The 27803-nt window shown below is 43.2% G+C and overlaps 1 protein-coding gene across 1 annotated transcript; it reads left to right on the top strand.

The window, feature by feature from the left end:
- The first annotated feature begins 250 nt into the window (after positions 1-250).
- Positions 251-27803, top strand: LOC140191231 (epoxide hydrolase 4-like). The gene is made up of 7 exons (XM_072248427.1): positions 251-535; positions 6597-6682; positions 8749-8906; positions 12560-12688; positions 14991-15094; positions 16657-16805; positions 22630-27803. The coding sequence occupies exons 1-7, from the start codon at positions 293-295 to the stop codon at positions 22847-22849; spliced, it is 1089 nt and encodes a 362-aa protein (XP_072104528.1). The 5' UTR covers positions 251-292; the 3' UTR covers positions 22850-27803.

The following is a 27803-nucleotide window of genomic DNA, read 5'->3' as shown; positions in this document are numbered from 1 at the left end:
TTACGATCAGGTGCACTCAGCCATTGTTAGATAACAGCACTGAGATGTACAAGGTAGATGGACCTTTGTTTTGAATACCACTCTTCATCGCACTTGCCCAGACTAAATGCGGGAGGACGGTGCTAACCATCTCTACAAAGCGCCGCTCCCTTACTGCACCGTGCACTCACCTGAACAGCACCTGGCCCGCTATGACGTCAGCCCAGCGCTGAGCGACGGCCGAGGCGGCCAATGAGCCTTCCAGCGCTCCGCGGGACGGGCCAATAGGAGCGGAAGGCGGACAGGGCGCGATATGGCGACGCTGTCGGCGCGGTTGCTGGTGCTCCCCAGCCGGATAGCGCTGGCCGCCAGTGCCGCCGTTTACTGGCTCGCCGTCTACACGATGATCACCGTCACCAGCGTCATGTTCGTGCTGAAGGTGGCCTGGGTGGTCGTCAGGAAGCGAAGGCGGGCCTTCGAGTGGCGGGTACGGGAGAGCCCTCCCGCCTGCCTGAACGACGCGTCGCTGGGGACTCATTGCTTCGTTCGGCTCAAGGTACCGTACCGACGTGGGGAACGGGGGCGGCGATCGCCGAATCGCCGTCTACCTGCCTCACATACACCACTGCCCGATGGGAGTTGTAGTCCGTATTCGCGCACGCGCACTGAACTCTGCCCTCCGGTCGCCCCTGGGGGCCACCCCGGCTGTTCGGCCCCTCCGTTTTTTACACGCCCTTCGCGCCAAGGTTGATCTTACTCTTAAGTTACCCTGGGCGCTCCAGTTTCCTCCCCGTCACAAAGATTGTGAGGTTAATTAACCACTGTAAATTGTCTCTAGTGTGAGGATTTAATACACCAAACTGTGGACGATAATGATTCAACTGGGCGTGGCACCACACCTCGAGGCTCTTCTAGAACAGCGGTCCCCAACCACCGGGCCGCAGAGCATGTGCTACCGGGCCGCGAGGGAACGATCTGAGTCAGCTGCACCTTTCTTCATTCCCTGTCACGCACTGTTGAACTTGAACACAGGGTTGCCACCTGTCCCATATTTGCCAGGACATCCCGTATATTGGGCTAAATTGGTTTGTCCTGTATTTCCCCTGCTAAGGTAGAGCGATCCTATGAAACCTTTCATGCTGAAATGGCGTGAAGCAAAGAAGCAATTACTATTAATTTATATGGGAAAAAATTTTGAGTTTTCCCAGACCCAAAAAATAACCTAACAAATCATACCAAATAACACAAAAAGCTGAAAATAAATAACACTGACATATAGTAAAAGCAGGAATGATATGATAAATACACAGACTATATAAAGTAGAAATAATGTATGTACAGTATAGTCGGGAAGATGAAGGCAAAACTGATTTGTGAGGTAAAAAATCGGCACGTACGCACATGCGCACACAGGTGCCCGTGCAAGGCTTCATGGTCATGGTAGTCTTCTCTGGGGTAAAGTGTTCCGGGAGTTGACTGCTACCTTTGTCTCTTATTTAGGAGTGAGAAAGTTGGCAACCCTAACTGTAAAAGACATGTTGAGGTGAGTTTAACGCTACTTGAACACCTCCCCCGCTTCCCCCCGGTCGGCCGGTCTGCAAGAATATTGTCAATATTAAAACAGTCCGCGGTTGAAAAAAGGTTGGGGACCCCTGTTCTAGAAACACTATATGCTACGCAATCCTCCAGCCTTCGGACCACATCTGGCGAGACTGAATCATTCTGCAATGGGAAAGGAGTCCGCCAAGGCTGCATCCTTTCTCCACATCTTTTTAACACCTACACTGAGATGATCATGAGGCTGGCAATTCCAGACAACACTGGCATTAAAATAGGAGGAAGAACCACCAGTAACTTGAGATACGCAGATGACACAGCCCTGCTAGCCACAACAGACGAAGATCTGCAAGCACCACTCAATAATGTTGCAAAAGTCTCTGCTGAATTTGGATTGCTGATAAATGGCAAAAAGACCAAAGTTATGGTGATAAGCAAAACTGCAATTCAAGCTGACATCTACATCGGAAATGACAAGATCGAACAAGTGTCCTCCTTTATATACCTCGGTGCAGAACTAAATGACACAAACGAATGCAGCGAGGAAATAAGGCGAAGGCTAGCAATGGCACGCACAAGCACTACCAAACTCTGGAACATCTGGAAAGATAGAGCTGTGAGCACTGACACCAGGATACGCCTCCTCAGGAGTCTCGTCTGGCCAGTAATCCTATATGGCTGTGACACATGGACCCTCAAAGCAGCTGAAGAAAAGAAGTTGACAGCACTTGATTTGTGGACATACAGACAGATCCTCAGGGTATCATACTTTGAAAGGAGATCCAACAATTACATCCTTGAAAAGATTGGCACGAAACCAATACTTCTGGAAACCGTTATCCAAAGGAAACCTCGCTATTCTGGACACATCTCAAGAGCTGATGACACACTGGAACGCACTGTGCTTGAAGGCAGAGTAGAAGGAACCCCCTCCTGAGGCAGACAGAGGACAACCTGGATTGCCAACATCAAGAAGTGGACCGGCCTCACCGCCAGGGATGCAAGAGGTTTGACTGTCGACAGATCGGAGTGGAAGAAAGTGGTCGCCAAGTATGGCACATGATGATGATGTGAAGGTTCAAGGTGCATTTATCATCAAAGTATGCAGTATACAACTCTGAGATTCGTCTCCTCCAAACAGCCACGGAACAAAGAAGCCATTCAAAGAAAAACATCAACCGCTCGCCCGCACGCAAAAAATCGTGCAGATGGCAACAAGAACATTAAACCCAACCTTCCCTCATGCAAACAGCAACCCCGGTGTGCAAAAAAAATCCAAAAAAATCTCAAAAAAAGAATGGGTGAAAACACAGAGTATAAAGCACAAAAGTGAATAAGGTCTAAGAGAATGAAATCACAGGCCCGGAGCTTCAGTAACACCCTCTGACAGTATTGAGGGAGGGAAGGAGGGAGGGAGAGACCGCCCGGGTGCAGGGGAGCAGCAAGTGGGAGATACAGCACGTGCAAGCTCCTTCCTGTAGCAGCAGCGAGCAAGAGGCTGGCATGCGGCCTTCTGCACTCGCCTCGAAGTCTCAATCTTCCTCGGCGCTTTAATCAGCGAGAAATGGAGCTGGTCACAGGTTCTCGTCTCGTTTTAAGCTGCTCGCCCTCTGGAATGTTCTCAGAGACAGCCAAGCACCAGATTGCCCAATCGATCTTCAAACAGGCTCTAACACTACCTGAACCACAATTAAAATAAACAACGAAGACACAGAAGAAGTGAAAGGAACGGTTTTGTGGACTATCTGGAAGACGTCACCTGAGGTGTTGGTGTTTGCTGGCACCATCTTGGCTGAAGTTATAGAATCTGGGGAAAGATGTTGGGAATGTTGGAAGAGTAGAATAGTATTAATGAGCGCTTAAAGGTCAGAACGGATTTACTGGCTCAGAGAGCCAATGTCCAAGCCGAGTGGACTGCTACTTCCCTATATTAGTCATTCGGGAATCCAATCACCTTGGGCTCAAGTTTAATTCATTACCTATGTAACCCCCAGGTTCGGCTAGTGGCTTTCTCTAGGGAAAGACAGCCTCTGCCAGCCAAACTTGAGAAATCTTGTTTGGGTGGATGCTGCGTGATGTGTTCCCCTGTTGCAAATCAGTACCTCGAAATAACAAACAGTGCACAACATGCAATTAGATGATTGAGCTTTATAATTTTTAATTTGACTATAGGGTTAGTAAAGAAACAAAAAAAAGTCCATTCTCATGAAACAGTCTATTTCGCAACGTTGGAACTCATGGTTTTCCCGTTTGGTTCGTTCTCCCTCGATTATCTCCCCAGGCGTCGACTGGCAACCCCATTCCAATTCCATTCCGTCCTGTAGTCTACGATTTCCCTGTTCTGGCAACTTCTCTCTCCATCTTCCGTTGAGCGAAAGGCCGCGAATCCCTTCTCTCAGTCCCACAAGAAAGAAACAACATGCCTCTCATTGGATGGTACACATTCCAATGTCCTCGTTATCTCTAGTCATAACCCAAACATTGCTGCTACAGAGAAACCATTACATTAACAGCGAAACCTTACAGCATGTTATACTCACACCTATAGGAATACAGGTAAGAGGGGAGTTACTTAGTTCCTTGAGCCTGTTCTGTCATTTAATGATCACTCATAAACATTGCTTTCTCCAATTATAAAACACTTTTCTAGGATTACAACCAAAATAGTGTACACATTTTCATTGTTCTTGCAGAAAAAAAATAGATATGCTTGTAAAGGAAGTATGGTAAAGATTCCCCAGGCTTGTTTCTACCGGTAGCACTCACATCGACAGTGATGAAATGCTTTGAGAGGTTGGACATGATTAGACTGAACTTCTGCCTCAGCAAGGACCTGGACCCATTTCAATTTGCCTATCACCACATTAGGTCAGCGGCAGACGCAATCTCAATGGCTCTTCACATGGCTTTAGACCACCTGGCCAACACAAGCACCTATGTCAGGATGCTGTTCATCGACTATAGCTCAATATTTAATACCATCATTCCCAAAATCCTGATTGAGAAGTTGCAGAACCTGGGCCTCTGTACTTCCCTCTGTAATTGGACCCTCAACTTCCTAACCGGAAGACCACAATCTGTGCGGATTGGTGATAACATCTCCTCCTCACTGACGATCAATACTGGTGCACCTCTGGGGTGTGTGCTTAGCCCACTGCTCTACTCTCTATATACACATGACTGTGTGGCTAGGCATAGCTCAAATACCATCTGTAAATTTGCTGACAATACAACCATTGTTGGTAGAATCTCAGGTGGTGACGAGAGGGTGTACAGGAGTGAGATATGCCAACTAGTGGAGTGGTGCCACAGTAACAACCTGGCACTCAATGTCAGTAAGACGAAAGAGCTGATTTTGGACTTCAGGAAGGGTAAGAAGAAGGAACACATACCAATCCTCATAGAGGGATCAGAAGTGGAGAGAGTGAGCAGCTTCAAGTTCCTGGGTGTCAAGATCTCTGAGGATCTAACCTGGTCCCAACATATCGATGTAGTTATAAAGAAGGCTATACTTCATTAGGAGTTTGAAGAGATTTGGCCTGTCAACAAATACACTCAAAAACTTCTGTAGTTGTACCGAGAGCATTCTGATAGGCTGCATCACTGTCTGGTATGGAAGGGCTACTGCACAGGACCAAAAGAAGCTGCAGAGGGTTGTAAATCTAGTCAGCTCCATCTTGGGTACCAGCCTACAAAGTACCCAGGACTGCTTTAGGGAGCGGTGTCTCAGAAAGGTGGCGTCTGTTATTAACAACCTCCAGCACCAGGGCATGCCCTTTTCTCACTGTTACCTTCAGGTAGGAGATACAGAAGCCTGAAGGCACACACTCAGCGATTTAGGAACAGCTTCTTCCCCTCTGCCATCTGATTCCTAAATGGACATTGAATCTTTGGACTCTACCTCACTGTTTTTTAATATGCAGTATTTCTGGTTTTGCACGGTTTAGAAAAATCTATTCGGTATATGTAATTGATTTTCTTGTTTATTTATTATTATTATTTTTATTTTAGTATTTTTTTCTCTGCTAGATTATGTATTGCATTGAACTGCTGCTAAGTTAACAAATTTTATTCTGGTTCTTTTTCTTATGTTCCTATGAAGACTGTTGAGTTTAAAAAATATTGATAAGGGATATAAATTATAAAAATTGATCTGCCATTAATTGCTGCACACGGAAGAGATTTCCAAATTTCTGCTATTCTCTGTAGAGGCCTTGACTGTGTGAATCAAGACTTATTCTGTTGTAGAGTTTTAACTCAAAACATTGATAATCCTTCACCACCTCCCACAAATGCTGCTCAAGCCACTGTATTCCTCTGGCAGACTGTTTACTCACTGACTACCTTCTCCATCGTTCGCTATCAGCAGAACCAATTATGCAAAGTGATTTTGAACCAAGCTTCTGGTTCAGAAACCTTATTCAAGGTATTTGAACTTTGGAGATTAGCATGAGATCTGTGGAAAATGGCATTTTTTACATCCACCTAGCAGGGCATATGGGATCTTTGTTCAAATTTAAAGAATGCATGCTAGGACACAGTAAATGCATAGATTACCATAATTTAAATGATTGAAGATGGTAGTAATTCTGTTTGGAATGTATGGCAGTGGTGTTAAAAAGGGACGATCGTGTTATAGATGCATAGAGTCATAGGATAAAAACAGGCCTTTAGCCCAGTGCTGTCCGCAGCATCCTGTAGTACCAGTTACCTGCATTTCCCCATAACCCTCAAAGCCCATCTCCACCATGTTATTATATAAATGCCTCTTTAATTGTGCCTGCCTTGTCCACTTCCTCTGGCAGCTCATTCCAGGGACTCACTACTGTCCATGTAACAAAGTTGCCTCTCAGGTCTCTTTGAAATATCTCCCCTCTTATCTTGTATCTATGCGCTCAAGTTTTGAACTCTCTAACTCAGTGAAGAAAGACTATGACCATCCAATTTGCCTTAACCCTCATGATTTTATGAACATCTATGAGGTTATCTCTAATTCTTCTGTGCTCCAACGACCGTTGTCTGAGAGTGGCTAAGTTCTCAATGTTCTTTTTTTCCTTCAGGATTCAGGGCTGCGGTTTCACTATGTTGTAGCTGGGGAGAGGAACAAGCAATTGATATTGCTGCTACATGGCTTTCCAGAGATCTGGTAAATACTATCCCTTGACTTCTACTTAGCAGTTTCTTTTGTCAGTGGAGAGTTCCTCATGAATTAATTTGTAATGAAATCCAGGCTCTTATTTTTATATTTTAGTTTTGTCTTCCGTGAAGGGGGTTGTATGTTTGCATGAGCTGAGCTTTAGTCGTGAGTCATCCAGTCAGGGGTTGGACGACTGCTTATCAGAGTGGTATTCATAAGAGAAAGGGACAGGAGTAAGCCATCTGACCCATCGAGTCTGCTCTACTATTCAATAAGATCATAACCCTTAATTCTCCTGCTATGCAAAAATCAGTCTAACGATGTCTAAGATATATTTAATGAGGTATCTTCATCTGCTTTCCTGGGTAGACTATTCCACAGGTTCACTACTCTCTCGGAAAAACAATTTCTCCTCATCTCCGTACTAAGTCTATACTTTATACTTTATTGTCGCCAAACAATTGATACTAGAACGTACAATCATCACAGCGATATTTGATTCTGCGCTTCCCGCTCCCTGGATTACAAATCGATAGTAAATATTAAAAATTTAAATTATAAATCATAAATAGAAAATAGAAAAATGGAAAGTATGGTAGTACAAAAAAAACCAAGATGCAGGTCAGGATATTTGGAGGGCACGGCCCAGATCCGGGTCAGGATCCGTTCAGCAGTCTTATCACAGTTGGAAAGAAGCTGTTCCCAAATCTGGCCGTACGAGTCCATATTCCCCTTTCCATAAGATCCCTTCTCATTCTTCTGAATTCAACAAGTATTGTCCCAGGCGACTCAATAGGTTAACCCCTTATCTCTGGAATCAGCCTCGCAAACCTCCTCCACACAGACTCCAAAGCTAGTATATCTTTCCTCAATTAAGGATGCTGTTTCTGTTGGTTGAATACTTGAAGATGGCTGTGCATTAGTTGATATTGTTGGGCCCCTGGCCTGCTGGTTAAAACTAAGAATGAGCTTCACAAAGCAAATGTTTGTGTCATTTGATATGGTGATATAAGACTCATCCTGATGAATACCGCTCCCTTCGCAACACACAATGTGGGACTGGGTCCTGATGCAGGGTTTCAACAGACAGAGATGATTTCTCTCTTCCTATAGAGGCTGCATGACCCACTGAGTTTCTACAGCTCCTTGTTGCTCCAGATTGCAGTGTCTTTATGTTTCTTGATTGTGTGGCCAAGGGATGATATAATACAACTATAACCCTGATGAATGGCGGAGCAGGCAAGAGGTGCCAACTGGTCATTTTTTTAATAGTGCCTACGTAATCACCTCTGGTCTTACAACGTTTAAATATCTGTACTCCTCCAAGTTTGGCTTTTTGCCTGTCATTCCTGATTATAATTACTCCACCACTGGTGGTTTACCCTTTCTCTCCAGAGACCTCAAGTGTTGAATCCTCCCTCCTCACAATAAATCTCTCTTTCATTCTCTCGTAAGCTTCTTTCTTAATATTTCCTTATAATTTTAATATCAAATTTGATTATCAGAGTCTTCCCACACTGAGGTGCATTACTATATTAATATAACTGTATAAATCTCTTATTTGAAGAAAAGCAAGAATCACCTAAACATTAACAATCAACAAGGTGAAGCTAATTATATAGTTGTTTTGGTATTGCTATCAGTGGGAGCTTGCTGTGCATAAAGTTGGCTTCACATTACCGAAGTTTTGAAGACGTTTTTATTGCTTAAAGCAGTTTGGGGTAACATGAGGTACAGAGTGACATTATGCCTTTGAATCTTTTTTTCTTTTTATTGGAATGGAGTCAAATGCTGGTGGAACTCAGCAGGTCAGACAGCATCTATAGAGAGGAATAAACAGTTGATGGTTTAGGCTGAGGCTCTTCATCAGGACTTGAATGGAAGGAGAAGTCAAATGCCGAGTTCCTCCAGCATTCCGTGTGTGTTTAACTCTGTAGAATCTCTTGTATAAAGAGAAATAACATGCCCTTTGTGGGAATGAGAGTGTTTGTAGATTCTTCAGTATGTTGTTTTACGTGGCAGGCTCTGACGTGTTGCTGATGGGTTCCTGTCTCATTGCACTCTTTATGCCACAGGTATTCATGGCGTTACCAGCTGCGGGAGTTTAAAAGTGAATACCAAGTGGTGGCTGTGGACTTGCGTGGTTATGGGGATTCTGATGCTCCCACTGATCGAAGTGACTACAAAGTGGAGTGTTTGCTGGCTGATATCAGAGGCATTATTGAAGCTCTAGGTACCTACTGTTGCTGCCAAGAAATTGCTATTTTGCCTGTTTGCACTCTACACGGGGATTGTTCAGGACTCCTGAATCAAACTAGCGTTTGTGTGGAACTGTGTTACATGCAAACCTTTTTTCTTACAGAAAAAATGCTTTGAAGGCGGCAATTTCTTTTCAGAGTTTATTCATCCCGGGATCAACATGGAGAATTAGGTTTAGTAAATCTCAGATGTATTAAAAATGCTCGCTGCTGACGTGGAGCCTAAAACTTGCAATCTGCAGTTTCGTGAGCAACCACGACCTAAAGCTGAGTTTGCTTATTAATTGCACCTTGCAGCCATGTGATCCAACGCACATTTGCATTCCCTGACGAGCAAAAGAAAACTGCAGGTACTGGGAATAATAAAAAGAAGGTGGTGCTGGAAATACTCAAGTCAGACAACGTTTCTGACTTCTTCCCCCTTCCTTTCCAGTCCTGATGAAGGGTCTTGGAGTGGAACACTGGCTATTTATTCCTCTCCATAGACACTGCCTAATCTGCTGAGTTCCTTCAGGATTTTGTGTGTGATTCATTGGATTTCCAGCATCTGCAGAAACTGTTGTGTTTATGAATTGTGCAGAGACAAAGGCAGAATTGATTTTTCCAGTCAACGAATGAAAGACGTTTCACTGGAACTCAACATATTATTGTTAATGGTGAACAGTGCCTGTCATACCTGTTACGTTCACTGCTAGAAATCCCTTAGGCTAATTCCTGGGATCAGCCAGTTGTCTCTCACGAACAACTGAAAAAATTAGATCTATATTCTTTGGAGCTTTGAAGAACGAGGGGTGATCTTACTGAAACATATGGTCATATAAGATCATGATGGGACATAAATGGCCAGTTTTTGTAATGTTTCCATTAGTGGGAGAATCTCGAACATGGTTACATTGTTACAAGGTTAAGGGGTGGTCATTTAGAACTGAGCTGCTATAGACAGAAAAAATTTGCACAGAGCCTGGGGTTAACATAGAACATAGAATAATACAGCACATTACAGGCCCTTCGGCCCACAATGTTGTGCCGACCCTGAAACCTTGCCTCCCATAGAAACCCCCCACCTTAAATTCCTCCATATACCTGTCTAGTAGTCTTTCAAACTTCACTAGTGTATCTGCCTCCACCACTGACTCAGGCAGTGCATTCCACGCACCGACCACTCTCTGAGTTAAGAAACCTTCCTCTAATATCCCCCTTGAACTTCCCAGCCCTTACCTTGAAGCCATGTCCTCTTGTATTGAGCAGTGGTGTCCTGGGTAAGAGGCGCTGGCTATCCACTCTATCTATTCCTCTTAATAGCTTGTACACCTCTATCATGTCTCCTCTCATCCTCCTCCTCTCCAAAGAGTAAAGCCCTAGCTCCCTTAATCTCTGATCATAATCCATACTCTCTAAACCAGGCAGCATCCTAGTAAATCTCCTCTGTACCCTTTCCAAAGCTTCCACATCCTTCCTATAGTGAGGCGACCAGAACTGGACACAGTACTCCAAGTGTGGCCTAACCAGAGTTTTATAGAGCTGCATCATTACCTTCAGAATAAACTTCCTCTTTATTACAAGTCACTCATCCTAGAACAAATGCTCCCTAATCCAAAGTTTTCATTACTGTTATACTATTTCTTACCTATTCCCCCCCCCCCACCTCTCATTTACTCACTTAATCACAGGTACAATCTAGAATAGTTCCTTCCATTCCAATGCACCGCCCAGCTACATGCCTATTAAAACCTAGACTAATCAGGGGACAATTTACAATGACCAACTAACTAACCACTGTGTCTTTGGACAGTGGGAGGAAAGGGAGGCACCTGGAGGAGACCCACATGCTCATGGAAAAGACGTACAAACTTCTTACAGACGGTGTCGGAACTGAACTGCCAACTCCAACACCCCGAGCTGCAGTAGTGTCACGCTAACACGCTGTGCTTCTGTAGCACCCTGTACACGTACAAAGGCAAGTTTCCATCCTGGAGTTCGATGAAACCTTGGCATGCTCACTTTCATTCACTTTATCAACAGTTTGTGCCTCGGACCAGTTGAGCCTGTTACAGATTTTCACTGCTCAGTACCAACCTGTAGGGGTCCCCTTTATCTCACTCTGCATGCTCATCCAATTCCCGCCCCCCCATCTCTCTCTGCTGTGCTACAGAACAATATCCTGCTATGAATTTGCTATTCCCTACCATAGGTGCGTAGAAGGGTGGTAAATTTATAGAATTGTCTGCCCAGAGAGTTGAGGAGACTATATGATTGTGAGCCATTTAATGATGAAGTGGATAAATCTTTCAAAGACCAGGAAATGGAGGTTTATGGGGAACTGGAACAATGAAGAAGGTAAACCCCAGGGTAGACCAGCCATGATTATATTAAATGACAGGACAGGCTTGAGGAACTGAGCAGGTTAATCCTGTTTTTTACAGATCTGCTGATGTTAGCACCATTCTATTGCATCTCAGAGAGCTGCCAAGAGCCCCGAGGAAAGCCCAATGGGAAGAGAATTATAGCATCTTCATCTGTGTGCACAGAGGTAAAGATGTTTGGAAGCTGCTTGGAATATGGCCGTTTCTGAGTTCTACTGGTTCCGTGTGTGACGAAAAACTAAGTTATCAGAAGATTGATGCTGATGAGAGAGATAAGGGAGACAATGGAGAAACATTCAAAATGCTAATAAGAGAGGAGAGAGAGATTAACGAGAAAGAAACACATTTCAGATATTGACAGACTGATTGCTTTGAACCTGAACGGTTTGAAGTTTGATGGACAGGCGATACCCCAGCAGGGGGATAAAAAGAACAGGTTCGCTAAAGCACGACACACACCATGAGATCACGAGATAACGCGACCCTGGAAGAGCGGTGTGCCCCCACAAGTTGGTGGGGGTTTGGAGGTCCGGTCGTGGGAACGGACCATAGACGCACAGGGTGAAAAGGTACGATCGGCGGGAACCTGGTGTGTGTGTCCGCCCTTGCCTGGGTGCCGGGTTCACCATGGAAGTACGGTCGTATCCGGAACAGAGGGGTCACAGTCGGTGACCACAGAAGACATTAAAAGGGTTCACCCGAAAGCTAACCGCAAAGAACATCAAAGGTCTGTTTGAATCGAAATTTGCATTCTCTCTCTTTCTCTCCAACGGCACAACAGCGATTACTGCGAACTGACCTAAGCTGAACTGAACTCTACGTCACTTGAGACTGATCATTTTACCCCTAGACTGCGATAGAGCTTGATTGATTCCTATTGCCCTAGTTCTGTTTACATGTGTGTTTTATCATTGCTAACCTGTTGCATTTATATCCTTACAATTAGAGTACTGTGTTACTTATTTCTTTAATAAAACTTCATCAGCTTCTGTTAAACCAGACTCCAACTAAGTGGTCCATTCCTGCTGGTTTGGCAACCCAGTTACGTAACACATGGAAATATCTCACCAGTCCAGGAACAGGATATGTAAAGAACTTTGTTGGATCTCCTGTTTCTTGATCCCTATGTGAGATTGTCTGGGTTTTATATTATCAAGTGCAGGCTTTTGACCCTGATGTTGGATATATTCACAATGAGCAATATCTATAATGGATTGACATCTCAACATGGTCTAACTGATTATGCTATTTTGTTGTGCTTTCAGGACATAATAGCTGCACTTTCATTGGACATGGCTGGGGAGGTATCTTAGCTTGGAGTTTTGCTATTAACAACCCAGAGATGGTGGAGAAATTGATCATCCTGAATGCACCACACCCAACATCATTCCATCGTGAGTCAAAAACAACTGTTTGTTTCCAGGAGAGATGGGAGGACCAACAGCTATCTAAGGAATGGATTGAGAAGGTAAATTAATACGGACTGAATTACCTTCTCAGTCCGTACCTTAAATAGCTGGTCCAGCAATGGGGTGGAACAAGAAGGGACAGTAAAATACACAGCCAGATTGTTCTTCTTCAAAATGCTCCCAAGATAATACAAGAAATTGTTGAACTGTGTTTGGATATTAGGTGATTTTCTGCTAACTTTTGCTACAAACTGGTATTTCACATTCATGATTTCAATAAACATTTTTCTTTTGCCTTGCAGTGTTGGTGATGACAATTCATACCTGCAAGATAGTTACATTTACAATTGATTCCTTAATAGCTGTAGTGCAGGGGGTAGCAATCTAGCTCAGGACAGATGTGGGTTCAAGGCTCACCTCAGAAACTTTGAGCATTGTGTCTCGGCTGCTAATTTAAGCCAGTATTGCTGGACAGCCAGAATCAGGACAAGATCAGGTTTAATAGACAATAGACAATAGGTGCAGGAGTAGGCCATTCGGCCCTTCGAGCCAGCACCGCCATTCACTGTGATCATGGCTGATCATCCACTATCAGTATTTTCAATCCATGTCAGTGCTCTGCCCCCAATACCATGTGCTCTAATTTTGTCCACTAATCTCCTATGTGGGACTTTATCAAAGGCTTTCTGAAAGTCCAGGTACACGACATCCACTGGCTGTCCCTTGTCCACTTCCATAGTTACATCCTCAAAAAATTACAGAAGATTAGTCAAGCACGATTTCCCCTTCTTAAATCCATGCTGACTCGGACCGATCCTGTTACTGCTATCCAAATGTGTTGTAATTTCATCTTTTATAATTGACTCCAGCATCTTTCCCACCACTGACGTCAGGCTAACCGGTCTATAATTCCCTGACATTTGCCGTGAAATCTGTTGTTGTTTTGCGGCAGCAGTACAATGCAATGCATAGAAACTTATATAAAAAATTAATTAAATAGTGCAAGAAGAGAGCAAACAGTAGAGAGTAGTGTTCAGAGATTGGTTTATTGTCCGTTCAGAAATCTGATGGTGGAAGGGAAGAAACTGTTCCTAAAATGTTGAGTGTGTGTTTTCAGGCTCCTGAAGTATCCTAAGTGTCATAAAAGCATGACTGCCCTCGGCTTACTTGGGTGGATGTAGAATATTCTGTGGCACTGTTCTGAAAAGGAGCTGTTTTTCTAATGTCAAGGCTAATATCTATCTCCCTGCCATCAGCTGCCCGGTCGTTATCATGCTGCTCTCCATAGGATCGTTCTCTGTGCTCAGTCGCTGTCACATGTGCTACATAATGACTACACTTCATGTATATGCCTTTGAGAGTCAACCTTTTTTGAAGTCCTGATGGAAAGCTCTCTAATGCCAATTCTTATTTTAAACTCTTAGTGACAGTTTATAGGATCACAGAAATTTATGGCACGGGGAGAAGACAATTTGACGCATCATGTTTTATACTAGAGCTGCAGTCGAAACCCTCCAAACCACATCAAATGCGATAGCCTCAGTAGCTGGATATTTCAGAATAACATTAGATTCCTGGTTTGTTTTTTCTCACCTCTCTTTACGTTATTGCCTTCTGTTATACCCACTGGTGGTAGAATCTTCAAAGGAAGGCCAACTATAGAGCAAGGAACAGAAGGCAGTTTGGCTCTTTCGCTGGGTCAGTCTTTAAGTGGATGCTACTTTACATCTGCTTCAGGACCTCAGTAGGACTTGGAAGTAGGAAATGGCCTACTTTAGCTAGCATTCATCAGTGCTAGATGTGCGACAGCGTTCTGAATTGACAATACAGAATCTAAGCACTTTGAGATATTTCCGGGCGGTTTTAAAATGGAGTGCAAGTTTATGTCATAGAGTCATATTGTGTGGAAACAAGCCCTACAGCCGCGAGGACCAAGATTCCCACCATAGCCTGCATGTGGCCCACATCCCTCTAAAACCTTTCCTGCCCATGTACCTATCCCAAGTGTCTTTTAAATGTTGGTAATGTAGCTGCCTCAACCATTTCCTCCAGCAGTTTATTCCCATTTGCTTACCTCTCTCTGGGTGAAAAGGTAAGCTGCTAGATTCCTATTAAATCTCCCCCTTACCTTAAAGCTATAACCTCTAGGTTTTGATTCCCCAACCATTGTCTTTTCAGATTGGTTTTAGCTAAGCCAACACAGTTAACATCAAACAGAAATATGTATTGTGAAATTCTGTTTTGTTTTTGAGTAGCAGGTAATATAAGTTGACATTCTTTGATTCAGGCTACCTCTGGAAACACCCTTCCCAGCTTCTGAAATCCAGCTATGTGTTCTTCTTCCAAATACCAAAGCTTCCAGAATTGTTCATGCAAATGGATGATTTTAAGGTACACAATTCTCCTTCTTTGTCAGCATTTACTTACTGTTTACTCTTTGACATGTTCTATCAAATCTTTCCTAATATCAGACTCAGCAGTCCTGTGAATGACAGAGCCTGCTAAAGACCAGTAAATGTGAAACTGCAAGAAAGGCTTGCGGTATTATCCAATGATAATATTCAGGAAAAGGAAATCTGAGTTGCTGTGGGGGGGGGGGGAAACTGTAGGGTTATGCAGAGAGCTGTTGGGAGGAGGCAGAACCCCAGTTGAAAAGCTGTTGCGAAGAATGAGTACAGATACTGTGTAACTAGCTGTGCTGTAGAACAGGGGTCCCCAACCTTTCTTGCACCGCGGACCGGTTTACTATTGACAATATTCTTGTAGACCGGCCGACCGGGGGTGGGGGGGGAGGGGGTGGTGTTCAAGTGGGGTTAAACTCACCTCAACATGTCTTTTACAGTTAGGGTTGCCAACTTTCTCACTCCCAAATAAGGGTCAAAATTAGCAGTCAAATCCCTGGACACGTTCCTCCAGGAAAGACTACCATGACCATGAAGCCTTGTGCGGGCACCTGTGTGCGCATGCGTGTACGTACCGACTCTTTTCCCCCATGAATCGGTTTTGCCTTCATCTTCCCGACTATACTGTACATACATTATTTCTACTTTATATAGGCTGTGTATTTATCATATCATTCCTGCTTTTACTATATGGTAGTGTTATTTTAGGTTTTATGTGTTATTTGGTATGATTTGTTAGGTTATTTTTTTGGGTCTGGGAACGCTCAAAAAGTTTTACCATATGAATTAATGGTAATTGCTTCTTTGCTTTACTCCATTTCAGCATGAAAGGTTTCATAGGAACGCTCTACCTTAGCGGGGGAAATACGGGACAAGGGTGGTCCCGTATGGGACAAACCAATTTAGCCCAATATACGGGATGTCCCGGCTAATACGGGACAGTTGGCAACCCTGTGTTCAAGTTCAACAGTGTGTGACAGGGAATGAGGAAAGGTGCAGCTGACTCATATTATTTCCTCACGGCCCGGTAGCACATGCTTTGCGGCCCAGTGGTTGGGGACCGCTGTTGTAGAATGTTTTCTCTTCCACATGCAATCATTTTCAAGCAAGTGTCAATAGACTCCAATCAGAGATCAAATTTGGCCCATCTGCTTGTGTGGTCCCTCAGACCAAGGTCAATGAGTCCATTTAAAACTCTTTCCCCTTGCTACCTCCGCTGAGTCCTGCTAACTTAGCACAAGGTAGGAAAGCAAGTCAACCTGCTTTACCACTTGCAACGCGCACAGAACGCTGGGTCTTGGCCTGAAATGTCGACTGCACTCTTCCACAGACGCTGCCTGGCCTGCTGAGTGGCCAGCGTTTTGTGTGTGTTGCTTGGATTTCCAGCATTTGCAGATTTTCTCTTCTTTGTGATTCATTTACTGTGTGTCTCAGTGACAGGTTTTTAAATTTCTTTTGTCGGCTATGTTTTGATAATTTCATATATTATGTACTTTTGTTCTCCAGTTGCTCAAAATTGCTTAACGCTTACCAATACATCAATTTTTTTAGAGCCTGAAGAATGTTTATATGAGTAAAAAATTTGGAATCCAAAACAAAAATAGTAGATTGACTGAGGAAGAGTTGGAGGCCTATGTTTACAGTTTTTCTCAGCCTGGAGCACTGGTGGGCCCCTGCAACTACTACAGGAATATTTTCAGGTAGGGCATTCGTTGATAATTAGATTTTTAATTCCTTTCCCCCTTCCTACGTGCCTCAGTTTGATTTAGTTCTGCTGTGGTTCATATCCTTGCTGTTTGAATTGTTGTTCATTTTCATTGATTATATATTGAATATAAGACAATAATCTTTTTTGTTACCCAAGTAGACAATAAGGTCACTTCCTCCATGTTTCTTTGCTCAACTACTTTTTCTCTCATTTTTTTCCATCGTTCATTTCCTTTTCACTCTTTCACCTCAGTCTCGACCTCTTTTTGCTCTCTCTCTCTCTCTCTCTTTCTCTCTCTCTTTCTCTCTCTCTTTCTCTCTCTCTTTCTCTCTCTCTTTCTCTCTCTCTTTCTCTTTCTCTCTTTCTTTCACTTTGTGGCCCCCCTCACTGGGCTCGTCTGCAAACTTGGCTCATTAGCCGGCTCTGCTAATCGCCGCAGGACTCAGCGGTGACTCACCCTTTATAAACAATATACGTCTAAGGTCAGTATAATTTGATGTTCAACTAAACAAAGTTGGGATGTTCCGATTAAAGGAACCCTGATTTGAATGAATGCTATGTAAATATTGCCCATACACAGTTATCAGTCGGCAAGAAATAACAGATTGTACACCGCATAAAATTATAAAAATATATTTACAGATTTCAGCTTTATTGAACAGTTAGTGGAAAGAGAGGAAAAAAGGCCCATTACAGTTAAACCAGTCCAATGTGCACATAAAGTTGGAGCTCATCTTGCAGCTGTCTTAGTTCATGAACTGGACCTGCAGTCTGCGTGAAAGCACGCACCACATTCTGAACTTTGCTCGAAATCCATCTGGAACAAATGGGCTCTCCCTTGGAAGTACCGGACCTTCCTCCTTGCAGCCATTCATCCGTACAAAGCACTTTCACAGCATCCTCAGCCACCTTCCCTCCTGTCCTCCCCACAGCTCCCGCCAACAGCACTGCCACCAAAATCTCTCTCTAGAACTTTCTCCCGATTCCACCATCCTGATCGGCTGACACCACATTCCTAAGCGGAACAGCGGAGCTCTTATCTCTATCCGAAACCAGAACATTCTACCAGCAGGACACACTGCTTTTACAGAGAACAGCTGAAATGAAATACCTACAGCATAGCATTAGACATCTTAAACAGAACATTACATCTTTTAACAGTCTCAACTTGCTCAACTTAGTTTACGTCACAAGAGGTTTCCGGTGAGTTTTGAACACATACAACAGAAGTTGCCAGTATTGATCTCTGGGCTGTAGTTCTTTGCCTCAGAGGCAAACTAAACCAATGACATACAGTGCAGTGGGCTAGTGTATGCTTTGTGCATGGGAATTCCTGCAGGACAGTTCCAGTGTACTTAAAGCCTAAGGCATGTGCAAGAGAACTGGGGCAGAGCACTCTGTGTGCACAAAGGTCTTACTGTCAACTCCTTTCGCCAACGTGGAGAAGTGAAGCTGCCTTAGTACTTTGGAGGTGACGTGATCAGCTATGGAGGTGATTTGAGGTTACCACCAACATCTGCCAGAGGTGGAGGGTGAGGGTTAGGAGAATGAAAATGCTGGGACGTAGTGGTGCTAGTCACCAGCCACACACACTCAAGTTAATTTTACAGTAGAATCAAAACATGTATTGTTTGTCGTTTGATGCTGCTTTTCAAAAGTATGTCTTTTATATGGAGGACTCAAACTAAGAATCTCACAGGAACAGCAGAGAAAGTAATCAATCATGACCCCTAAAGTTAAGTTCCTTCACCTAACATGCAAGATACGTGATGTAGCAGAACTACCTTTATTCCCTTATATGAACACTCACCACCTATACTAGGATTAACTTAGAGCGGCCTTTTAACTTATCAACCAGCACATCTTTTTTGGACATGGGAGGAAATTCAATCACCCAGAGAAACCCATACAGTGAAGGAAGGCAATACCAAAAACTACTGAGATAACTGGTATGTAACTGAAATCATAGCAGGACCACCAAACCCTTGACATACAAACTATTGCTTATGAATGACAGCGGCACCAAGATAGATCTGAGGAGAAAATTACATTCCACAATGGACATCCATTTGGTAAGTTTTGGTCCTCTGTCCTGAATAAATTTTAATCACTTTTCCGTATTCCAGAGTAACATTTTTGCCATACTTCAGATACTAATGTTGCCCCACAACAAGTAAAAACAAGCAACAACAGCATTGATATAGCAACTGCAACACTGTAAGATATCTCAGAGTTTCACTGGTGTGTTATCAGATAGAATTTGGTAGGGAACTGTTGTGTTTTCTTGGTTGAAGATTCACATAAGGCATTTCAAAGTTAGTGGACCAGGGGTACGGAAGAAGGGAAGATAAATGGAGAAGTGGGGATGGTTAGAATCATGGAAAATAAGAGCTGCAGGCGGGCATTTGACATTTTGTGCTTGCTCCACCATTTAACACTATCATGGCTGATCATCTATTTTATTCTCCTGCCTTCACGTTCCTCCCTGTGTCTCTCACTCATGTTCTAAATGCTTAATAGTTAGTCTCTGTTTCTGTTGAAGTGACTTAATTACAAATTGTAATCAATGTTTAACTCACAAGAACAATGCGTAAAGGATAGTAACTTGCTTAAGATGAATGTCCGCCATTTGTATATAGCTTTGTGGCATAGCTGATGGGAAGCACCTAATTGTTTTTCTCTAGCAAGCATGTACACAGCCTCGGCTTTAGATTGTCTTCTGTTCCTAGGACCTAGAGGACTCTTGATAACATGACAGAGCTTGAGTTTGTGATATTTTGAAACTTGATAACAGCTTGGAGAGAAATACCTGACTTGGGCACAATCCGGAAATAGAAATATAGAAAACCTACAGCATGATACAGGCCCTTCGGCCCACAATGCTGTGCCAAACATGTCCTTACTTTAGAAATTGCCTAGGGTTACCCATAGCCCTTTATTTTTCTAAGCTCCATTCACCTAGCCAGGATTCTCTTAAAGGACCCTATCGTATCTGCCTCCACCACTGTTGCCAGCAGCCCATTCCACGCACTCACCGTTCTCTGCATAACAAACTTACCCCTGACATCTCCCTTGTAGCTACTTCCAAACACCTTAAAACTGTGCCCTCTTGTGTTAGCCATTTCAGCCCTGGGAAAAAGCCTCTGACTATCCACACGATCAATGCCTCTCATCATCTTATACACCTCTATCAGGTCACCTCTCATCTTCTGCCACTCCAAGGAGAAAAGGCCGAGTTCACTCAATTTATTCTCATAAGGCATGCTCCCCAATCCAGGCAACATCCTTGTAAATCTCCTCTGCACCCTTTCTATAGTTTCCACATCCTTCCTGTAGTGAGGTGACCAGAACTGAGCACAGTACTCTAAGTGGGGTCTGACCAGGTTTTAAATAGCTGTAACATTACCTCTCAGCTCTTAAACTCAATCCCACGGTTGATGAAGGCAAATGCACCATATGCCTTCTTAACCACAGAGTCAACCTGTTCAGCAGCTTTGAGTGTCCTGTAGACTCAGAACCCAAGATCCTTCTGATCCTTCACACTGCCAAGAGTCTTACCATTAATACTATATTCTGTCTTCAAATTTGAGCTACCAAAATGAACCACTTCACACTTACCTGGGTTGAACTCCATCTGCCACTTCTCAGCCCAGTTTTGCATCCTATCGATGTCCCGCTGTAACTTCTGACAGCCCTCCACACTATTCACAACACCTCCAACCTTTGTTACACTTCACTCGCAGGTAGAAGGCATTACACTTTGAAATTGGAGAATTGATTTTTTATAAACTGCTTCAGTTCCTGCAGTCAGTCTAGACACTAGGTTTTCTATTTACCCAGTTCATTTGTTTCACAGTTGGGCCTCATTCTCTCAGATTCCCTGGAAGACTTGTCTGAGTTAATTCTTTCCTTGTCTTTGCTCTTTGCCCAACTAGTTGATTTTCAAAACAGTAGGTGCTCAAATTTTCAGCCAGTTGTCTATATAGAATAAAAGCATAAAAAAGGTCTGAGTTAGGATGAAGTGCAAACAACCTTCAGGAAGGTGAACCCACGAAAAGCACCTGGCCCAGATGGGGTACCTGACCTGTGCTGATGAACTAGCAGGGGGGTTCACTGAGATCTTTAACCTCTCACTTCGGCAGTCTAAGGTACACATCTGCTTCAATTATACCGGCGCCTAAGGAGAACGTGGTAACCTGCTTCGATGACTATTGTCCAGTAGCACTTTCATCCACTGTGGTGAAGTGCTTTGAGAGGTTAGTGATTAAACATATCAACTCCTTCCTGAGAAATGATTTGGATTCGCTCTAGTTTGCCTACTGGAGCAACAGGTCCACAGCGGATGTCACCTCACTGGCTCTTCCCTCAACCCTGGAACATCTAGACAGTAAAGATGCATACATCAGGATGCTCTTTATCGACTACCGCTCAGCATTCAATATCATCATCCCCTCAAATCTAATCAATAAGCTCCAAGTCACTGGCCTCAATACCCTTGTGCAGCTTGACCCTCGGTTTCCTCACTTGTACGCCCCAGTCAGTTCAGATGGGCAACAACTCCTCCTCCACAGTCTCCATCAGCACTGTTGCACCGCAGGGCTGTGTGTTTAACCCCCTGCTTTACTCACTTCACACTTTCGACTGTGTGGCCAAGCACAGCTCCAATGCCATACTCAAGTTTGCTGATGACACCACTGTCATAGGCAAAATCAAAGGTGGTGATGAACCAGCATATTGGAGGGAGATTGAAAACCTGGCTGAGTGGTGTCACAACGACCTCTCACTAAATGTCAGCAAGACTAGGGACTTCAGGAGACGGAAGCCAGAGGTCCGTGAACTGTCCTCATTAGAGGTGGAGAGAGTCAGTAACTTTAAATTCCTCACTGTGAGTGTTCGGGAGGACCTGTCCTGGGCCCAGCATGTTCGTGGAATTACGAAGAAATCACAGAAGCGTCTCTACTTCCTTGGAGTGTGCAAAGATGTCATGCCAAATCTAAAACTTTGACAAACTGCTATTGATGTGTAGTGGACAGCATATTAACTGGCTGCATCACAGCCTGGTATAGAAACAGCAATACCCTTGAACGGAAAATCCTGCAAAAGGTAATGGATACCGCCCAGTCCATCATGGGTAAAGGCCTCCCCATTGTTGAGCACATCTACACGAAATACTGTCGCAGAAAAGCAGCGTCCGTTGTCGGGAACCCTCCACGGCCCAGGACATGCTCTCTTGTCACTGCTGCCAGCAGGAAGAAGGTGCTGGAGCTTCAGGACTTGCAGCCCCAAGTTCAGGAACAGTTATAACCCTCAACTTTCAACCGCTTGATCCAAAGGGAATAACTTCACTTGCCCCATCATTGAAATGTTCCCACAACCTATGGACTCAGTTTCAAGTACTCTTCATCTCAAGTTCTTGATATTTATTGTTTATTATTTATTATTATTATTTCTTTATTTTTGGATTTGCACAGTTTGTTGTCTTCTGCACACTGGTTGAATGCCCAAGTTGATGTGGTTTTCATTGATTCTGCAATGGTTATTATTCTATGGACCTGTTGAGTGTGCCCACAATAAAATAATAATCTTAGAGTTGTAGATGGTGACATATATGTACTTTAATAATAACTTTACTTTGAACTTTGAATTGTTTAGCTTGGGAAAGGATTAAGTTGTGTCTAGATTTACAGAATGAATGGTCACAGTTCCTGGTTGGTGATTTCACTTAGATGTGATTATACGCATGGAAGAATTGCATTCTTACCAATCGAGCAAAGTTGGTCATTGCTGACCGGATGTATTTGCTTCTTTTGCAACAGCTACCCATCAAAGTCCCACAATGTGATGGCACCCACCCTGGTAATTTGGGGAGACAAGGATCTTGCCCTAGAAGTTGGCCTGACTGCCTACATGGAACAGTACGTACATAATGTGTTCCAACTGAAGTTCATGCCAGGGGCCAGCCACTGGGTCCAACAAGACCAACCCGATGTGGTCAACAAATTCATCTGGACATTCTTGAAAGAAAGCAACAAGTAGATCTGAATCCAAGGGAGTGCATGCCACATCTTCACTGGGGTGAAATTATAGATTAATGCTTTTACTACTTCTAATGACAGAAAAGAATAGCACAAATGTATCTGTAAAACTGTTTTTATAATCTTGTAATTAAATATTGTTAAAGACTGAGCTTTATAATGGCACAAGGCTCCAGCCCCAGATGTATAACAAGAACTTGGGCTATTGTGTTTTACCACTGCTACTCTTCATCTACAGTATCTTGGGCAAAAGAGGACAACAAAACAAAACTACGACAAACATTGAATGTGTACAGCATCTGGGAGGAAATGGATGCAGTCTGAATACTGAATAGAAATGGTAATCTTTTACTCACTTTTGGTGGGATGAAAATTAACGGAAGGTTCAGCAATGATTGCTTTGGTGTCAGTAGTGTCTCCAGGGATTAAGTTATCAGAAAGTGTGGAACAATCTCATCCTGGTTAACTGATTTCTAAATATTACGCAAAACTCTCCTGGGAGCGGGTACTGCTCAGACAAGAGCCTTTTGAGGCTGAGATGGCAGGCGAAGGGGAGGAGGGGAATGGTTGCTGACCGCAGTGGCTACGCGTGGGCAGTGCTGGGTGACCAGTGACCTGGAAGGGGGAGTGCTTATGTGGTGTAACCAGTCAATGGAAGCAAGTGGCAATGGATGGATAGTGCTTGGGGAGGGACAATATTGAATGTCCAATATATTAATGGAGTAAGGCTGAGTGACTAGCATTTTGACCCACTCATTAAGATAAAGGAATTAATAAAGAAGGTGCTGTGCTCAATCAGATAGCTTCTGAAAATTCACGGTTAGGTAGAGTTTTACATAAATATTTTGCACACTGGGAAGTGTTGGGAACTAAGGCTGAAATAGGCTTTTAACTGTTCACTTTTAATTCAATCTAATTATGGTTTTATTGTAATCCTGCAAACGTTTTTGTTTTTTGAAGCAGTGATTGCAGGAATCTGTAAGAGTGTAGCAAACTAGAGGATTTTTTTTATCTGTGCTTGCACCAGCATATACCTTTAGTTTGAAGCAGTTTACTTAAGAGTGTAGACTCTGTGCCATTGTTGGGATAAAATTGAATTGCACATTTACACAACACCTTTCCTGTCCCTGACACATTCGATTGTACTGTACTTGAAACTTTAAGTATATGCAAAAGTGTAATTGTAGGAAAAGCTGTGCCAATGCGCACACAGCAAGATCCCAAAACAACTGTCATAAGAACATTAAAAAAGATATTGGTTTATTATTGTCACATGTACGGATACAGTGAAAGCTTGTCTAGCGTTCTGATCAAATCATTACTTAGCGCTTTGGGCTTGAGTAAGGTAAAACAATAACAATGCAGAATTGAGTGTAAAAGCGACTGGGAGAATGCAGAGCAGGTAAGTAGGAAAGTGCAGAATCGCAACTAGGTAGATTGTGAGGTCAAGGTGGCAAGATCGAAGCTGTCCATGTTCCTGGTGGTACGTACTTTCAGGCTTCTGCCGAATGGGAGAGGGGAGAAGAGGGAATGCCCTGTGTGGGTGGGGTCTTTGATTACGCTGGCTGCTTGACTTGAGGCAGTGAGAAGTTAAGACAGATAGAGGGGGGGCTGGTTTCTGTGATGTGCTGAGCGGTGCCCCCAGCTCTCTGCAGTTTCTTGTAGAGCAGTTGCCGTCATGCATGCAAGCAGAATAGGAATAAGAGTATGGCGATTGTCACACCTGCTTTACAAACCATTTTCCTGCACTATCCCCATATCTCTTAATATCCAAATATCTGTTAATCTGACAACCAAATGACTTGAGCCTTCGCGGCCTTCTTCGGTAGAGAATTACCAAGGTTTACCAGCATCTGCACGAAGAAATTTCTCCTCACTTCAGTCCTAGTTGGCCTCCCCTCATCCGGCAACTGTGACTCTTGGTTCTGTAGTCATCAGCCGGTATTTGTGGAGGGAGATGGACAGTTGACGATGGATGTTGAGGCTCTCCACAGATGCTGCCTGACCTGCTGAGTTCCTCCAGCAGTTTGTTTTTTCTCCAGATGCTAGCATTTGCAGTCTCTTCTGTCTCCATTATCTTCAAGGCCTTCCATTGTTGTAACAGACACTGTAAGCTCCCACCTTCCCCTCCTATTATCATCGGGCTCACCAGTCGTAATCAGATCATCTGTTTTAGTGATTTTGAATTGGTCAGATCTTTTGGAGTGTTCCCCTGCTTTTCTTTGAGTGATGCAGCAAGGTGCTTTGAGTTACATCCATGAAGCCAGATAAGGCTTCAGTTTACTGTCTGCTCTGCAAAAAAATGGCATTTCTGCCAGTGCAGTCAGTGCTGGATATATCAGCCTAGGCTATGTATTCAGATGTCTCTAGTGGACACTGCGATCTACTGACTACCAAAGAGTGATATGTTAAATGGACAGTGGGGAGGACGTACAGGAGTTAAAATAATTCAATCATATTTCCAAACTGAGTGGAATTACCCTCAAATGCATCAAATAGCACTTCTCTACTTCCTTGCTTTTCTGCAAAAAGTGATTAGCCATGAGGTAACATTTAGACGTCTATTTAGAGTCTCTGTAAAATAAACTCAGTGAGAATAGAAAGGAAGCGATAAGTTTGGTTGTTGGAGTTGTGCAAAAAGGCAGCGTTTGTGAAATAGTGACAATACGAGTTACATCTACTCTTGGAGTAACTTTCGTTCATAGAGTTTATATGTCTCCAGAACTTGTACACTCAAAGATTTTATTACTTAGTCCAATCTTGAAATTAATCATAGTGGCGATAACTAAACACATGTATTGGGATATGAAGTGGCATTGGTGTTGACTTACCTGGTATCAACTTTTAAGTATCATCTATACTAGTGGGATGGGTTTGTTGAACAGTGTAGTTTTTAAAATGTAAACTGTAAAATCTGATATATAGCAAAGTTGGCTGAAACTATTTGATGCCTCTGATCTGGCAACTTCCTGCACTGTCCTGCCATTCAGCAGCCTCTGTGGTTGAATATATTGATCGCTATCAGGGGAATTGCTGCTTTCGAGAGGTCTCACACACATGAGATTTCAGATTTTAAAGTACTGCCATTTCTCTTTTCCCTCTTTTCCATGCTTTAATATCATTTCTCTGTTGGCTGGTGTTGTTTGCAATATTGCGTGCCTGGAGTTTCACTGTTGGCAATATTGCGTGCCTGGAGTTTCACTGTTTGCAATATTGCGTGCCTGGAGTTTCACTGTTTGCAATATTGCGTGCCTGGAGTTTCACTGTTTGCAATATTGCGTGCCTGGAGTTTCACTGTTTGCAATATTGCATGCCTGGAGTTTCTCTGTTTGCAATATTGCGTGCCTGGAGTTTCACTGTTTGCAATATTGCGTGCCTGGAGTTTCACTGTTGCCTCTGTTCTCTTGTTCAGCCTGTGTCCCCCACCCCTGTAAATGGTGCCCCATCACAAATTACTATGACATCAGCAGTTTTAGAACTTCCTGACTGCTTTGCCACTCTTCATTTTGAATCTGCCTTAAGATGTTAAGCCTAAAACTGTCTAGACTTCCAAGCAAAGGGAAAAGATCCTGCTGAACTGCTTAAGAGATCCGGGGTATTTCCAGTCCTAACCCATAATTAACACCCAACTAGTATTGTTTAATTATCAGACGATTTCTTATTAATGCATCAACCGAATGGAATTATGGCAGACAAATTAGATCCTACCTGCTGCAGACCAGATTTTTAAAAATTGCTTGTTATGACAACAAACATCTTCCGTTGTTTAGGATCATTTCTACATTACATTGGACAGATATGTTTCTGAATTTGATGTACATTTTGTGGGAAGTGGGGAAGTGGTTAAAAAAATGACATCCGTTGTGCCTGTATAATTCCCCTCACCTCTCTCTACTCTGTATCACCAGCTAAAGGTTTTGCATAGAGTTCATTTGTCTGTGATATATAAGGTTTTTCACAATTTCAACATGTACAAAAGTGCTTTACAACCCTTGTGAAATGTCACCCTGGTGACGTTTTGTAAATTAAAAAGCCAATTCGCGTACAGTATAATTCCACTTACGGTGTAAGTTAGGGTGAACAAGGGCAATAAGATGCCTTAGAAACTGACACAATTTTACTTTCTGATTTTTCTTTCAAGTTAGCAGCCGGTCCTGGACTTCAAAGTATTTTAAAAAGATAATTCAATTTGAGAGATTTGTTAACTAAACTATGAAATACGCACTTGCAGTGGATTGAATCTCCCCGCGTAATGCACTGAGACCTTTGACTATTGATCATTGTTCATTGTAATTTATATGGTATATGTCAGGCCTTCTAAATAAAAGATTGAGATGACTGGCTTAGGGATTCCACTTCTTTGATGAATGATGGTGACAGCTCAAGGCTGCGGGAAGGATTCCTAAGGAGATCAGCTCCTCTTGGACTGGTTAATTTAGTTGGGAAGTTGCAAGAATAATAGAGTTTTGGGAATTGGGATTGCTCTTTCATGATCCACTTTAACCAGTTAAGCCAGCTGCATTGATTTCATGAATGCAGGAAAACTTTTATTAGGAAGCTCATATTTCAGCAAAGAAGGACCAAGAAGTACATAATAAAAAGGGAAATAAAACGCAAAAGTGATTGGGAGTTCCTTGTAGACCAGGGGTTCCTAACCTGGGATCCATGGACCCTTTCAGTAGCATTATATATTTAAAAAAAACTAATATTGGAGAAATCAACATGACACGAAATTTCCAGCGTAACACACTTAAAATGAACACCACAAATCAGGCAGCATCTATGGAGGGAAATGAACAGTAGACGTTTTGGGCCGAGACTCTTTATCAGGACACTGATGTTGAATTAGTACTGTGCAAGTCGTGCCCTGCTTTAACTTCCCAAAATACACCTCTACACACTTAACTGTGTTAAATTCCATATGCCATTCCTTTGCCCATTTCCCCAATTGATCT

Source organism: Mobula birostris, chromosome 32 (genome assembly GCF_030028105.1).
Source record: "Mobula birostris isolate sMobBir1 chromosome 32, sMobBir1.hap1, whole genome shotgun sequence".
In the NCBI taxonomy this organism is placed as follows: Eukaryota; Metazoa; Chordata; class Chondrichthyes; order Myliobatiformes; family Myliobatidae; genus Mobula; species Mobula birostris.
This window is presented reverse-complemented; position numbering and strand designations above follow the sequence as displayed.

What these genes read in the sequence shown, in the direction of transcription:
- LOC140191231 (XM_072248427.1), top strand. Translation starts at nt 293, where the DNA reads ATGGCGACGCTGTCGGCGCGGTTGCTGGTGCTCCCCAGCCGGATAGCG. An exon ending in ATTGCTTCGTTCGGCTCAAG is followed by an intron (nt 536 to 6,596) that starts GTACCGTACCGA and finishes TTTTTCCTTCAG; the next exon opens with GATTCAGGGCTGCGGTTTCA. An exon ending in CATGGCTTTCCAGAGATCTG is followed by an intron (nt 6,683 to 8,748) that starts GTAAATACTATC and finishes TTTATGCCACAG; the next exon opens with GTATTCATGGCGTTACCAGC.